At 36.3% G+C, this 17,494-nt stretch overlaps 1 protein-coding gene across 3 annotated transcripts in view; it reads left to right on the forward strand.

The window, feature by feature from the left end:
- Positions 1-17,494, forward strand: part of LPAR1 (lysophosphatidic acid receptor 1) — a 133,277-nt gene that overhangs the window by 56,990 nt on the left and 58,793 nt on the right. For 2 of the 3 annotated variants that reach the window (XM_010587747.3, XM_010587746.3), the window contains exon 3: positions 14,456-15,203. In XM_010587747.3, the coding sequence (XP_010586049.1) occupies positions 14,456-15,203 (748 nt within the window). Of the gene's footprint in view, positions 1-1,976; positions 2,060-14,455; positions 15,204-17,494 lie in introns of all 3 variants that reach the window. The other variant, XM_023545058.2, reaches the window with a different exon arrangement.

The raw sequence follows: 17,494 nt of genomic DNA on the forward strand, positions 1-17,494 counted from the left end.
TCTCAATATCTTCTCCAAAATTTATTATTTTGTGTTTTTCAGATTAATGCCAGCGTTGCTGGGGTGAGAGGGTATCTCATTGTAGTTTCGATCTGTATTTCTCTAATGGCTAATAATTGTGAGCATCTCCTCATGTATCTGTTAGCTGCCTGAATGTTGTCTTTGATGAAGCGCCTGTTCATATCCTTTGCCCATTTTTTAATTGGGTTATTTGTCTTTTTGTTGTTGAGGTTTTGCAGTATCTTGTAGATTTTAGAGATTAGATGATGATTGGGTTTGTCATAGACAAATTTTTTTCCCAATCTGTAGGTTGTCTTTTTACTCTTTTGTGAAGTCTTTGGATGACCTTGCCACCTCTTGATGTATTTATTTTGCTTTATCTCTTGACTGGCCTTTATGTAATTTTTAGAGAGACATACATGGGTGGTATTTTCTGAGATCTTGTGTATCTTAGCATTTCTGTTGCTTTCCCGTATAACTTACAGTTGCTTTGGTATATAATTTTTAGTTCACAGATTTTTTTTTATCATAGCTCTGTAAATTTTGCAGTTGAGAAAAATATCTGATAGCAGCTGGATTTTTCATTTTTTATATGGAAACTTTTCCCTGTCTGAATGTACAATTTCTAAATTTATTCCTCAGATTTCTACATATCATGCATAGGTATTGGTCTTTTTTTCTTTTAATTAACTTTTCTGTTACGCAGCCAATCCCTTTGATATGCATTTACTATTACATGGTTAATTGAGCACCTCCTATGTGGCAATAATGCAGTAGCTAAGAACATGGGCTCTTGAGTCATACTGTCTGAGTTCAAATTCTGGCTCTAAAATTAGTGAGACCTGGGGGAAGGTATTCACATTCTCACTGCTTCCATTTCCTCACCTGTGAAATAAGCATAACAATAATGAAATCAACCTCATAGGGTTGTTTTAGGGATAAATGAGATATATGTAAAACGTGTAAGATTGTCTGCCACATAGTGCTCAATATATGATAGTTATGATTATTGTTCAGCAAGCACTGTGGCAGGCCTGAGGATATAACAGAAAACAAGATAAACAAGGCTTTTGCCCTCCCAGAATTTAGGAAATGCACTGAGAGATATTTAGATTAGGAAAAAAATTACAGTGCTCTGTCATAAGTACTATGATACAGGAAGTATGGATGTTGTAGGAATAAAGAGGACCACCCAGACAAGACTTGGAGGATTAGGGAAAGCTTCTTGAAGAAAGACTACCAGGCTGGAAGCTAATGCATGAGTATGAGTTAGGCTGGTAAGAGAGAGAAAGTGGCATGTGTGAATGTCCAATATACCAAAGTGATAGAGAGCACAGCATTTAGAAAAAAAGTTAGTTCAGCAGAGTTGCAGTATAACCCTTTCATGTGTGAATTAAAGCTTAAGAATTTTTTTGTGTATATGTTTTTTCATTAATGGAATGCATGCTGAATCATTGGGTCTCAATTTTTGGTAGGTAGTATAGACTAAAAAAACCAAACCCATCCCCATCAAGTTGATTACAACTCATAGCGACCCTAAAGGGAGAGTAGAACTGCCCCATAGGGTTTCCAAGAAGTGCCTGGTGGATTCACACTGCCGACTTTTGGTTAGCAACCAAACTATTAGGTAGGTAATACAGATTTTGAATAATATTATGTAGGACACACATGTCCCTCTGTACTCTGGAGGTAGGATTATGTGGGACACATATGGCCCTCTGAACTTTACATTGCCTTCTAGACCCCTTGACAGGTACAATGTGTGGCACCTGAAAACAAAGCATTCATGTAGCTGTGGAATCATCACGAGAAATACAACTTCCAAATAACATGCAGGAGCCTGGATACTTAGAAGGTTTATCTCGCTATACAGAAGCCAGATGAGAGAAATTTTGCACAGTCACACTTCCAGGATGCAACACCTCATACAAAAACAGTAGTTTGTCACACCTGCTTATTTCTTCCATTTCAAACAGTTATACAGGTCCCCGCCTGGCAGCAGCACACACTGAAAGTGGGAACGCAACTTCCCAAGAAACTTGAGAGACGGAAAATATAGGTGGGTGAACGTATATCCCATTATTCATGAAAGTGACGATGGAGTATGGGTTTATAAGTAATGGTGTGCTGGAGTCAGTCCTACCAGTTCACAAGAAGTGATTGTTAAATTTTCAGGAATTTTGGGATCTGATTGACTTCATGCTGGTAGCTTGAAATGAACCATGATGGAGTATTACATCACAGAAACTGGCAAATGTTAGAAATCAGTCTTACCCCAATGGGCCAGTTGTTAATATTTACTAGCATGCTTCTGGTAGTAGGGGGTTAGATGGGTTAAGCTATAAGGTTAGAGAAGATTTCGAAGGACATTGCAAGCCATGTTAAGGAATTTAACATTAATTTTGAATAAGCCCTAGTGGCACAGTGGTTAAGAGCTGAGCTACTAACCAAAAGGTCAGCAGTTCAAGTCCATCAACCACTCCTTGGAAACCCTATGGGGCAGGTCTGCTCTGTGCTATAGGGTCACTATGAGTTGGAATGGACTCGACAGCAACAGGTTTGATTTTTTGTGTAGCAGTGGGTAACATGCCTTGGCATCTTTTAAACCTGAATTCAAGCCCTACTCTGACAATTTTGCTGAACAAGCTCATTAACTAATCTCAGCCAGGGTAATTGAGTGCCATTTTTCTTGCCATATGTAGGGAACATTAGTAAAAAAAAAAATTATATATATTATATTAGTATATATATATTATTATTAAAAAAAAAATTTTTTTTTTTTTTTATTATTATTAGCCTCTGATAATTGGAGGATTCAAGCCTAGTTGGAAGGAGTCAGGTGGAAGTTGGAGTACTAGTTCATAGAGAGAGGCAGCTTACTTCTCTGGAGAGATGCAAATCATGGGGTCGTTTGGTTCACAGGATCCTTCGGGGGACAGTGGGCCTCCTGGTTATCCCTATGTCAACTCTTTTTTTTTTTCCCTAATATACTTTACTTTTTAGAGCGGTTTTAGGTTTACAGAAAAATTTTGCAGAAAATACAGAGATTCTCATACCTCTTCTATCCCTTGCATACTGTTTCTCCAATTATTAACATTTTACATTTGTGTGTAACATTTGTTACAATTGATGAACTAATGTTGATACATTATTATTAGCTAAAGTCCTTAGTATACATTTGGGCTTGCTTTTTGCCTTCAGTTTTTTGTTTTGTTTTGTTTTTTTGATGTTTTTCCACTTGTCTCTGGTTGTATCTTCCAGTACAGGGCATGGCACACTTTTTTTTATAGAGGGACAGATAGTTTATAATTTTGGCTTTGCAGGACATATGATCTCTCTCTCAAATACACAAGTCTACCATTGTATTGAGCCATAGAGGATTAGTTAACTCTTAATGTGTAATTGCTGCAGCAAAATTTTAGTCCAAGGCTGACTCACCTTTGCCCCCCAGCCCATATTGATGTCGTCTCTCTTATTATCCATTTTTCCCAGGTGCGGAGAAGGTAAAAATAATTTAAATACAGCTTGTCTGTAGGCAAAGCATAATAAATAGTTCACTCAATGAGCTTAGCCTGGTATTGTCTGGCACATCAACTTACATTCTTTTAGAGTGATTTCAGGGACCTGTATAAAGATAAATCCACATTCAAGTGTGAAAGGCCTGAAAAGCCTTCTCTGAAGCAAAAACAATTGGGAAAAAAAAAAAAAAAAAACTTTTGGTTTTGTTTGTTACTCTATTCATTTGGTAACAAAGAGCATTTTTCTAATCAAGGCTGCCTAACACTAGATATAAACTAATTAATATAAACAAATAGCCTGTGATTGTTTCAAACAATAATAGGGAAGAAAGCTTTCAATGTTAACTCCTGATGGGCCTGCTGTTTAGTTAGTGAAAGATATGCCTTGTACTTTGAAGTGGGACAAATTTGTATTCCCTGTGTTCTTCCTCCTAGACTATAAGGATTTTTGTTTTCTCATGCTGAGAAAGTATTTATTTCCTTCAAAGTTAGGTAAATACAGAGATGGAACTGGACTAGCAACACTGTAGCTGATTTATACTTCTGCCCATGTAGACACTGATAAAGAACTTCCTTATCACAGGGAAGCTCCAAGGGATGTATTTGCAGACAGGAACAAAATCATCATTAGATTAAGCTAATTGTTCAATTCCTGGGGATATTGAGGAGGCTGAGAGGGAACAGCAAAAATTGAACCTGCCAGTTTTTAATTACCTTTTTTTTTTTTTTTCCTGTTTCTAGAGCTCTGCTTAGCATTGTCTTAATTGTGGTTAATCAGGTATCTATGGGTAGGGTGACCTTTTAGATTAAAAGTTTTATTTTCATTTTTAATGGCAGGGTCAATAGACCTAAATGAGTGGTTTGGTTTCCCTCAAATCCAGAACTGGTATTAGAGACCAGAATAGGTATCTGAGAACTTTAAACGTATTTAGCTCTCACACCTGTGATTCCAGTTAAAGAAGGCATCTTTTCCATCAGTGTTTATCCTGGCTCTCATTTGTTAAGTGAGTATTTTGGTTTTTACCAGGGAAATGCATATATTTTGATCCTTCCAATTTATCTTCATTAAAGACACGAATTTGAGTAGAATCTTAGGTTTGCTCCTCTGATTCTTTTCCACAGTAGAAATTGGTCTCTGCTTGGCTGTTGGAAGACATATTCTTGGAGACATCATTCCCTAAAGATTTTCTTAACAAAATCCATTGTGTTTCCAAAGTCTGTGTTTTAGAAGGTCTTATTTCTGGTATTAAAGAGTGTATGTTTTCAGATCGAAGCAACAGAATTCCACATTAAATGGGCTTTTAAACCATTTTGGAGGTTGAAAGTTTTTGTTTTTTTTTTTTTAGAACACTGTATTGTGGAAATTTTCAAACATTCACAAAGATAAGACTAGTATAATGAATCCCATATATCCATCACCTAGATTCAACAATTACTATCATTTTATTGCACTTGCTTCATTACTCCCATTTTTTTTGGAGCAAAGTACTTTAAAGCAAATCCCTGACTTCTTGTCATCTCATCTCAGCCCTCAAATGTCAATATCCATCTCTAAAAAATAACTCACATAACCACGATGCCATTGTTTCACTTAACAAAATTATAAACAGTTCTTTAATATTTTATACCAATCCGTATTCAGATTTCCCCAATTGCTTTTTTAAGAACTGTTTTTGCAGTTGGCTGTTTCAGTGTTACCTTTTAGAAATATCGATTAGATTGGTTCACTGTCCTGTTAAAACTAAACTACCTTCTACGGTTTAAAAGGGCAAGTCTGTTTTTACCCTTTTATTCTCTAAGTGAGGAAATAGATTGAAATTATAACCAGAATATTTTATCACTGAAGACCACAAAGATGAGGTATACACTGAAGACCCTAAAGTATGGGAATTAATACAATGGCTGCAATTGTCAAATTATCAGTCTTTCAAGTAAGGAATTACAGTATCTTGATAATACTTTCTTTTAGACTAAAGTGTGAACAATTACCTGCAGTATGAAGTATTTTTCAGTGCTGCACAATGAAGACATAGTGTGGTCTGGCTTCACCAACGTGAAATTGAAAAAGAGAATGCTTAGGCTTAGATCCAGGTGGGTTTTGGTTCAAATGTAGCCTGTTGCATACTGTTATCTAGGGGATCTTTCAATATTGGCATCTCTTTCAGCTTTAGCTTTTTTAATCTCTAAAGTTAAAATAATAAACAAAAGTTTAAATGATCTAATATCTGCTAGGTGCTTTGTACAGTATCAGTCCCTTTATAGGTACCTGACATTATATTCATTTCTTCCTTTTTCCCCATGATTATTCTAGGGGTTGTCTACAGGGAGGAAGTAGTTACCTCCACATATGGTCTGTGTATATGCTCTGCTTATGTGATATGCCAGAAGATCCATCAAGGGAAAGCCAACTTAGATAAACACTCTATGAAAAACTCCAGTGTATTGCCAGGAATAAATGCATGTGGAGATAAACATTGAAATCTCCACCTTGAAACATGTTTCTACTAGAAGTTAAATTTGTTCTCATATTGCAATTTAAATTCATCTCTTCCCCTTTTGTGTTTAAAAACTCAGCTCAAGTTTGAGATGGTATCTTTAGGAATCTGAGGAAGGCACATTTAGAATTTTCTGTTCATAAGACAAAAGTGTACAGGGTCACCTAGGATAAGCCACAAATGAGACCTGTCACATTTGTTTCTTTTTCTTTCTACTATATCGTTTTTAATTGGTTTCTGTCTTTAATGATAAATAGAGTACGCCTTTATCCTTCAACAAGAATGTGGCTTTCTCCTTCTTACTGCTAATTGTGGTGCTGTTTGCTTGTTCTCCTTTTCACACTTCTAGGTTCTTTAGCTATATTTCTTGTAACCTTAGTTGCAACTTTTCTGTGAAAAAAACACTGAGGTGGGACAATGCCCTGCTGTTTACCAGCCAAGAAAATGAAAATCACAGAGTCCAGGGGATTTCTGTCTTTTAGGAACTGTACCTTACTGTAATAAGACTGCCCTTTAAAAAATCAACTTCATTTGCTGTATGCCATTTGGTAATTGTATAGCATCACTTAAGAACTCTTCTCCAGTTAAACTGAACCCATGCCATGGATGATTATCCTAGGCAATCTCAGGCCGAGAGAGAAGTGAGAGGGTGATACCAGTTCTTTAGCATCAGTGAAAAAAGGTTATGAAAGGGCCATGGAACAGATTAACTCCTGAAAGGCTAGGTTAGCAATAAAGCAACTTTCAAAGATCAGGCAGCCCTTAGAAATAAGTGCTGTAGTCCCACAGGAAGAGGAGTAGGGTATATAGTTGCTGGTGAACTTGGTGGCTACCTGATTTCAAAGTCAGAATGTCTAGCAGTTGGTTTCAAAATTCGTGTCCTTAGATGAACCTTCATTAGCTAGCATATGTAGGTTTTAGAGTCTTAGTTCAGACATGGGAAGGAAGAGCTATTCATGTGGGTTTAGGTTTGGGCCCCAACTCTGAGGGCTTTGCATACTTCTGAAATAACCTAACAAAAATAGTGGAGAGGAAGACTCAGAATAAAGCACAGCCCTTCAACCGTAGGACAGGCCATGTTTCAGGGCTTACCTCTAACATGGAGCCCTAGTAGTGCGGTGGTTAAGAGCTTGGCTGCTAACCAAAAGGTCAGCAGTTGAAATCCACCAGCCGCTCCTTGGAAACCTTATGGGGAGTTCTACTCTGTCCTATAGGGTTCCTATGAGTTGGAATTGATGGCAATGGGTTTGGTTTTTATCTCTGACATGCTGTATTGCGTGACAATGACTGATGAAACTCAGGACTCAGCAGTCACGATCAGGATGAAAAGATGCAGAAATGCAGCTGCTGATCAGCCTACTGTCTCATTCAAGATCAGCTTGGCAAAACGGGGCAACACTGATCCCACAGGTAGAAATTTCAACTCTATGGCAGTGGAGAAAGAAAAGGCAGAACAGACAAGGTGGAAAATAATAGGGAATCTCTGAGTCCCTGTCTGTGAGTGTTACAGTCATCAGTCACACCATGATATTCAGCCCTTTCAAATGATGGATCAGCAATGTCTATCTCCTCATGGAATTCTTATGAGAACTTTTTTCTTAAAATTATTAAAAATAAATAGCTCTCAATATTTAAAATATTAAATGCAGCTTTTTTTATTACACATTTTGTTGGTTTTTCTAAACTATTCACAGAAGAGGGAAACAGTTTACAAGCTGTTTCATAATAATAAAAGTAAGCTATTTCATAATAATAAAAGCACAATAAAGTTAGGCAACAGAAAACATTAAAAATGAACAGAAATAGATACACAATGCTGTTTTTGAAAAATTGAAGTGGAACAAGAAGATAAGGAAACATTCTGCTATTAGCGTATGAACACCATAGACTAATGGACAATGCTTTTTCATTTTCTTAAAAGGAAGACTTATTTAATTGTATTGTTTTGATCTGTCAGTTCAAGTAAGGCTGTATTTTAGAGATGATGTTTGGTTTATAAACACAGAGGTTTAAACCCTCTGTGTTACTTGATTTAAAAGTTTCAAGAGGTAAGATGTCACAGAATCTGAGTAACCAATACTCAATTGTTAAAAGAAGGTGGTACCAAAAATCCAATCCAGACTTGTTGCTGATTCCCACTCATGGTGACTCTGTAGGGTTTCCACGGCTGTAAATCTCGACAGAAGCAGACTGCCCCATCTTTCTTCTGCAGAGCTACTGGTGGTTTTGAACTACCAGCCTTTGCTTAGCAGTCAGTCGCTTTAACCACTGCACCACCTGGACTCCAAGAATGGTCTACTACATGTATACTTCTGTAAATTGCTTTCATCATCAGTATATATATAGCTCTAAATTCATTTTAACTGCTTTATGGAATACCTTTCTGGTTATGTTGCAATTTATCCATTCTCCAGTTGTTGAATATCTATGTTGCTTCCAGTATTTTGATATTATAAAAGGGCTGCAAGGAAATTCTTGTATATGTCTCCCTAGACACCTATGTGAATTTTTCTAGAATTGGAATTTCTTAGTCTAGTTTATGAACATGTCAAACTTTACTGTTTTTTGCCAAACTGCTTTTTAAAGCGGTTTGAAAAGCACTCCCCCAACACTGTATGACAGTCCTCTCCCATTCTTGATATTTTTAGACTTGCTCATTTTTGCCAACCTGATGGAAATAAATGAGATTTTTGTGTGTGTGTGTGTGTGGTAGTAGTGAGGGGAGGGTTGAAACATGTGGAAGGTCTAATTAAAAAAATTATTTTGTGTAACTAAGGAATAGAATTGAAGGGGTCTTAGAGATCATCTATACTTTTACAAAAAAGGAAATTGAGACTCAGAGCAGTCATGGGACTTACTGAAGTCCAGATTAGCTGGTGGGCATCAGAATCAGGCAGAGAACCTGGTTAGCCAAAGCCACAAATCAGGTCCTTAGCACTTCATTGTTGTGCTTTAGCAGAAGTGGGAAGCTATGTTGGTTTGATTTATCTTATTTCTGGTTCTTTATCCAGAATAGATTAAACTCTATTAGGATGTGTCAGTAGAGCACATATTTTCATTCTTATCTAAGTACTTACTAAATCACATAGGTTTAGTGGCTGGCCTGGAGCTTGTTTCAAGTATTCCCTTCTTCACTTAATGAAGTATTCACGTAATGAATATGGAATTGTCTTTCAGGAGATTAAAAACACGTCAGATGGACTATAGTGGCTACAGAGCAGGCACTCAGGTATAGCATGTTGTTACCATAGTGCAGTGCCATGCACATAATGGATGTTCCATGAATGTTTGTGAACGTGTGAATGAACACATGGAGTTCGTAGTGAAGATGAACATCATGTGTCTCTTCAGAGTTTAGCTTGGGTAGATTTGTTATGACTTCTTTTGAGATCACATGATAGTGTGCAGTAAATTTTGGAGATTTGAAACATCTGTGCTGTAGAGCAGCCAAACACAGCCTCTTCCCCACAGTCATCCTGAGATGTAGAAATTGGGCACGCAAAAAGGGCGTGGGTGTGGACTTCTTCTTTCAGCATTAAGGACAATTTAGTTTTGCAATAATGCTATCTATCCTACATCTTTGTTTCTTAGGCAGGGCAAATTCTATAACTTTTCTTATTACAGGGACTTTTCTAATTATAGTAATTTGGACTTTAGAATAAAAACTTTAAACAGTATTTATTGAGTTTGGCCTGATCATGCTTTTGGTTTTCTTTTCTTCTAAATTTATTACAATAAATATAAACTAAACTGGTTTTCTAAAGAAGAAAATCATTTATAGTCTTACCTGTATAAATTTCACAAAATTGTCCTTCTGTGCATTATCTTTTTCCCTTATCCTTTCTTTTTTCTCCAGTAACATGAGAAGTAGTCATCCTACTTTACTGTATTAATTATTTAATATGTTGGTGTTTGATTCAGCATATTTAAACTTACTTTTGAAAATTATTAATGTTATGATTTAAATATCATGTTTTTACTCTTACCTGAGTAATAAGAGAAAACATACATTTGCATTCTTCTACTACTCCATTTTAAGTTCTTGTTGATACAGTAAAGGATTTAGGTAGTTTATTACTAAATTATTTTTGTAATGTTTCTTTCAAGAAATTTTTGATATTTGCTCTAAGTTTTATAACCATATGAAGAACAACTACTTAGACTTAATTTTGTGTTTTAACAGTTTCAATGCTTGCTGTCAGTTCTTTCATTCTATCGTGTTTTTATTTTAAATTTTCTCATGGATGACTTTTATTTCTTTAGTGAGGAAATGTAGGTGATGTTCGTTCTGAGCTCCCACATCTCTGAGACTGTTCTTTACTGTCCTCATGTGAGAACATTAGTATAGTTGGCTGTGGGATTTATGGATCTCAAACATCTTTCTCCATGTAGTGGAGATTTTGATTACTTGTGCTCTGTCCTTTGGAGTTTTACAGCAGAAGCTTGGGAATAGCCTGTTCTCTCTCTTTAGATATTTGATTTGTTTGCCTTTTGTTTATTTTTTCCCTTTACTCTTAAGAACTTTTGTCTTTACGCTTGACATTCCAAAATCTTACCAAGCTATATCTGCATTTCAGTTACTTTTAATTAATTTTGCTTTATACTTTAACTAAATTTAACCAGTAATCTTGACATCTTTCTTCTTAAGCAATAACCTTTCTTTTGTTTCTAGCTGCATTTCATTTGTCTTAGACTTTCCTTGAATCCTAGAATAACTAGATTTTTCCCATATGTGCCTCCTTTCCTATTATTCTTGTCATCCCTGACCCTCTTCTCTGAGTGTTGGGTGTATTTCTTAAATATGCCTTCTACCTGCCATTCCCATATTCTCAAATTTTATACTTCATTTCATTGTTTCCTTTGCTGTTTTTAATTCAAAAATGTTTTTCATCATTTTGTTGAGTAGTGACCTCCCAAAGATGTCCACTACTTAATCCCTGGAACCTGTAAGTATGTTACCTTATATGGCAAAAGGGATTTTGCAGGTGTGATTAAGTTAAGGATCTTGAGATGGGGAGGTTACCCTAGATTATCCAGATGGGCTCAGTGTAGTCATAAGGGCCCTTAAACATGTGGAAAATGGAGGCAGAAGGGTCAGTGTTAAGAGTAACTTAATATGAGAAGGACTTGATTGGCTATTGCCAGCTTTGAAGATGAAAGGTGGCTATGGGCCAAGGAATGTGGGAAGCTTCTAGACGCTGGAAAAGGCAAGAAAATGGATTTTCCCAGAGCCTTGGGAAAGGTACACGGCCCTGGCAACATCCTGATTTTAGCCCAGTGAGATTCATGTTGGACCTTTGGCTTCTAGAATTAAAAGATATATTTATGTTGTTATAAGCTGCTAAATTTGTGGTAATTTGTTACAGCAGCAATAGGAAACTAATACAATCTCTATGTAGTTTTTTCTGATTTTTTTTTTGGAGGGGGGGGCTCTTCATAATGGCTTGCTCTATTTCCAATGATAGTACCCTTAGCAAAGCACACTGAAAACACAATAAAAATTTTCTGCAATTTAGTATTTTTCTTTTTTTTCTTCTCTTTTTTGTTCATAAGTCTGCTTCAGAGGGAGTCATCTTCTCTTACTCTGCTGATTTTTTCAGATGATAGAAGAAGAGTTGTAATTCCTCTTTCAATTCAGCTCTGTCGTACTAAATCTAGCTAAAATTGCCCTAGCTTTTTCTTAGGGATATGACACTTTTCCTGTTTTTAAGAAGGAGAAAGGGATGGAAGGGAGAGGGGTGAAGGAGTAGTGAGAGACACTGAAGAAACAGGAGGAGAAATGAAGCAATTTCATAGAAAAAAATTCTTGAAATAGTAAGAATGGATGGAATTCAAAGCACTTGAATGGTGAAGGGCACACCTCTTCCATTGTAACAGAAGAGGAAAAAAGAATGGTTTCTTGAACAGGTAGTCTTATCTTTTTGGTGGGAGAAAAGTGAGAAGGTCTCAATCTGATGATTTCTTTTTTCCTCTATTAGCAACTGCCGATGGAGAGAGGAAGATGGGGCTCAAAAGTTTGAGAACAGTAGATAGGTTTAAAATAGCCACTTTAGAGAATATACAGAATAACAATTAGGGAAAAAATCAAATTGTCATATAACATTGAAGTCCCAGTTGAGGTTAAACATTATGACTTTATACTGGAACCAATCTGCAGATGTACTGATATTCTCTAACATTTCTCAGATGCCTTGGTGTATGGAAATGGCAACCATTTGGATTCATCTAAGTCAGGTGTTATTCTAAAATATTGTTATGGAAGTATAATCAGGAAAGATAATTCAAAGATAAATATCTCTGCTCCCTTATCTGAAGTTCCAAGATTACAGAAGCCCTGAAAATTGAAGAATTTTCATAACTCATTTGGTGGTAAACCTACCTTGAATGAATTGGTGTGAGGCTATTTATAGCCTTTATTTATAAAATTTAGTGTATATACTCATATGTTTTGCATCAGAAATTAATACATATGACTAAGTAGTGCTGCTTCAAACTTCTGCTTGGGATGTTATATCACATATGGAATATGCACTTATCCTGCATTCTTCAGGATGTTGACCCCAACATCTTCAAGAAGAGATTGTGTTCTTGTGTTGGCAATAAAGAGTTTGAAATGATATACTATGAAGTCTAAGCTTAGAAAGGAAGAAGGGGAAGATGGGGAGGGTAATCCATTTGGAAAAAATAGAAGGGTCAAAGAAATAGATGATTTAAACAAACTGGTGTGTTGAGGGGTCAAATGAGAAAGTTGGAAGAATTGGAAGTTGTAGTTTGCATGTTTAACTATTTCTGAAGGGAGACAGGTTTGGGTAATGACAAAGTTTAGGGTGTGACCATTGGTGTGTGGCAGCTGAGTTGTAATAGAACAAAAGGCCACTAGAGATGAGGCCAAGAAACTGAGAGGCAAAAGAGTTAGTTGAATTACCCAGAGTAATGACAGTATTTGGGGTGGAATGGAAGACTGCAAGCCAGGTTCTCAGATCTCTGGTGAATGAGGTATGAGAGAGATACATAAGATACCAAGATACCTAAGACAATGTCTTTGCTCTTCTATTGGGCTGTGATCTCTTCAAGAAACATATACGTAGAGAGATAAATAATTATACAATATGGTAAGTGTAATGATAGAAGCATCATCTGAAAGGTATGAAAGTCCATCTAGATGCGGAAGGAGACTCCAGCTGTCTGAATGAGTTAGAAGACTAACCACTTAAGCATTTCATACTGTTTTGGAATTTTCAGTGTTCGATAAACATTTATGCATATTCTATGGCTATTCAGCAAGTACAAAAATAGTGGTTAAAATGGTCATGTTTGCTAAGTCATTTATTTGAAGCAATGCAAGATAAAAAAGAAAAAGGTAGAATGTGAACTCTAAGGAATATTTTCTAATTCTAAAAGTTTCAGAGAAACAAGGTTTCTGGAAGAGTGATTTCTACTATTTGATGTATAATTTTCTAGTTTCTTATGTTAGTTTTTGTTTTCTAATTTTGTTTTAATAATTTTATTGACAACTTACATTAAGTTATTATAAGCTGCCTCAATCCTTTTTGGATTTAAGTGAGAGCACAAATAATTAATAAATATATTCTAATTGATGTTGAAAAATAAGTAAACAGATTATAAAGCATTATTTATCACTACATGTTAAAACATATACTTTATCTAACCAAAGTATATTTTACTTCTTGTAGAGTGGTATCAACTAGTCTTTGGAAATTACGTTAGGTAGTACATTTCTTATGCCCCCAACAAGAAAAAAAGCCTTTAAATGTCATAGATTAGTTGGTGAATGCTATTCTGGGAGTAAAGAGTCGTGGGGGTAGATGGTACTGACCACAGGAATGTTGAGCAGCAAATGCTGGCTTTGGGCAAAGAAACTTTGGTGCATGGTGACTTCTTTGAAATGTTGGGACTTATGGTCCTTGTGGGGACATGCGTTACAAAATATGTGTCACAGATCAAACATACCGTGTGAGAATAGAAAGGCAGAATAATAGGGCAATAATACCCTATCTATAAACCAGCCATGTTTATGATCCCCTAAATAATAGATCAAAGTAGTTTCCACTATGGTAAATATTTCAATTGCAATGTTCTGCAAAATTTTTGTCTGTCTCATGTATTTTAAGTAAGATTTCTGGGTCATGTGGCTTTTCTAGTAGACTTCAATGAAGTACAACCACCAAGCAAAGACCTTGTCATTTATTTCACTCCCATTGTCTTTTATCTTGAGAACAGTAATCCTGTGAGAAACTTTAGATTTTCCACTTAATCGTAGAATGGTATTATGCAGGATCAAGTATTCAAATTCCTTGCTTTTATTTTTCTGTTGTATTTACTATAGCTATATGTCTAAATTCAGATCTGTGGTTTCTTTTAGTTTTTTTTGGTGTAATCGTTTTTCCTTATTTTCATCCTTTTCCCTCCTTTCTCTTTTAGTTCACAGCCATGAATGAACGACAGTGCTTCTACAATGAGTCTATTGCCTTCTTTTATAACCGGAGTGGAAAGCACCTTGCCACAGAGTGGAACACAGTCAGCAAGCTGGTGATGGGACTTGGAATCACTGTATGTATCTTCATCATGCTGGCCAACTTACTGGTCATGGTGGCAATCTACGTCAATCGTCGCTTCCATTTTCCTATTTATTACTTAATGGCTAATCTGGCTGCTGCAGACTTCTTTGCTGGGTTGGCCTACTTCTACTTAATGTTCAACACAGGACCCAATACTCGGAGACTGACCGTCAGCACATGGCTCCTTCGTCAGGGCCTCATTGACACCAGCCTGACGGCATCTGTGGCCAACTTACTGGCTATAGCAATCGAGAGGCACATTACAGTTTTCCGCATGCAGCTGCACACACGGATGAGCAACCGGCGGGTGGTAGTGGTCATTGTGGTCATTTGGACTATGGCCATTGTTATGGGTGCTATACCGAGTGTGGGCTGGAACTGTATCTGTGATATTGAAAATTGTTCCAACATGGCACCTCTCTACAGTGACTCTTATTTAGTCTTCTGGGCCATTTTCAACTTGGTGACCTTTGTGGTAATGGTGGTTCTATATGCTCATATCTTTGGCTATGTTCGCCAGAGGACTATGAGAATGTCTAGGCATAGTTCTGGACCCCGGCGGAATCGGGACACCATGATGAGTCTTTTGAAGACTGTGGTCATTGTACTTGGTAAGTATTGTCTTGACTCTAACTTACTTTACAGATTCCCAATGTCTTAATAAAAAACTGCATTAGTTTATAATAGTGGAAAGCAACAATTTGAATATTCACCATGTAAGTATACTGGAATTACAAGGGGATGAGGCATCTTTATAGCAAATGCCTGTGAAGATAGCAACATATCAGCCTTTCTACCATTACAGAATTGGCTGTAGGGAAACATGTGTCTCAGTGGTGCAGTATAAATAAATGATGATGATGATGTGAAAGATGTCACTGAGGAGTGGTTATGTGATATTGAAAATTCCAGACTAATCAGTCAAATTTGTTTAGCTTTTAAAGGTTTCCTTACAGCCTCAATTGTTGAACTTTTGCCTTGTAGTCTCTGTATTGTAGATTTACAGATAGAAAACGCTTTTATATGATGTGAATATGCTTTCATACATAGTTCTTTTTATTAGCTCATTTCTAAATAAGTTGTCTTTCGATTTCTGTAATTCTTAGTGCATTGCTGGTAAGTATATTAAGGTATTGTATAGATTTAGTACATGAAATAGAACACTGGAATGCATAGCATTACGTGACAGCCACCTTAATGAAAACAGTTTTTTCCCCCCTCATTATTTTTCTGGACATGGGAGAGGAAGTTAATTTACATTTTAGAGTGAAGAGAAAGATTTTATTCTTTATATAGAGTCAAATAATTTTTTGCCTTTAAATAAGCATTATTTTGCCTAGATGAAAACCTCATGGTAGTGCTCGGGAAGAATATATTTATTTGTTAATTTATTTGTTTAGCAAATAGTTAATAAACACCTAATAAGTTCCAAGTCATGTGCTGGTCCCTGAAGGGATAACCATTAATGGGACAGACACAGCACCTTTCTCTTTGCACTTAAAATGGGGTGCCTATTTTAAACGTTCACCCAGTATGACTGTTTAAATACTTACCCTATTCAATTACATATTATCCATAGACTACAGTCCAGTTAATGTTTGATAATATTTTTTAAATCTGTTATTATTTCATCTTTCACCGTGGAAATTCGGTGGAAAGCCCCTATATTAATTCTCTTTGCTCCAATTGGTAAAGCAGTGTTGAATGAATATAACCTAGAATCGCATGGCTCCTCTGAAACTCTGGGAGTTACATTAATTTTAGTCACTGGAAAGAGATAGATCCCTAATTATCACTAAATAAATTAGGGTTCTGGCAGATGCATCAGTCTCATTTATTTTGGTTAGGGTGAATGCATCACTGAGACCATTTCTGGGGATACTGATTTTCTTCTGGGTCTGTGAGAATGAGGACTAGGCCTTAGAATCACTGACCCATCCACAGCCCTGCTTGTAACTGACTGGCGCAGCTGGATAATATCCCCACTGCGTGCCCCATCATATCCAGATGTGAGATTGTTTTAGTCCATCTAAAGAAGTTTAGTAGAAGTATAAAACTGGTTTCCCTGTATGTTTATCAACAAAGACCTCTTAAATTAAAAATATTGTCCATGAAATGGATAAAACAACTTAGTTTACCATGGTTGCTGTTTTTGATGAAATTAAATAACATATTTTTACTTCTGTGCTGACTCAAATATTTGTTTTTTTAGTAATGACCTGAATATTGGTTTACACTTTTCATATGAATGTGCTTTTTCTATTATTGCATCAAGTGCTGCTTATAGTTCACAGAATCACCAGCAGTAAATGACTACCGAACTTGGACTATGAACCTGCAAAGTTCTTGTTTTAATTTTGACCTTTGTATAATGCCTAGCATGTTCTGCTGTACAATATACTTAATGATTCATGTAAAATTAACTTTTTTGCCTCATTGGGTTGTTTTGAAGATTAAATGAGACAATTATTTTGAGGGTTCATAGGGCAACAGTTTGAGCGTACAGTTGCCCTAAACACCTCCACAATCACACCAACCCCGAAACTCAAAAATAACAGAAATAATGTTGCTTTCTGAGATTTAAACTAGTAGACTTCACAAAGATTGAATATGATTACTTCTGGAATAAATAACATGATTTCTATAGATGTGTGATGAAAGAAGTGTTGGAACATGGAAAACTCCAGTAAGCGTGAGAGGTGAAGAAGTTTGGTGAGGCAAGATGAAAATGTGATTATAATGTAGAAAGCAGAAGATAAATAAATGGGGTCCATGGAGGATGCAAATGGTTAACATGCTCAGCTGTTAACTGAAAGGTTGGAGGTTCAAGTCCCACCTCGAGGTGCTTCAGAAGAAAGGCCTAGTGATCTGCTTCCAAAAAGTCAGTCATTGAAATCTTAGT

Source organism: Loxodonta africana, chromosome 9 (assembly GCF_030014295.1).
Source record: "Loxodonta africana isolate mLoxAfr1 chromosome 9, mLoxAfr1.hap2, whole genome shotgun sequence".
NCBI lineage: Eukaryota > Metazoa > Chordata > Mammalia > Proboscidea > Elephantidae > Loxodonta > Loxodonta africana.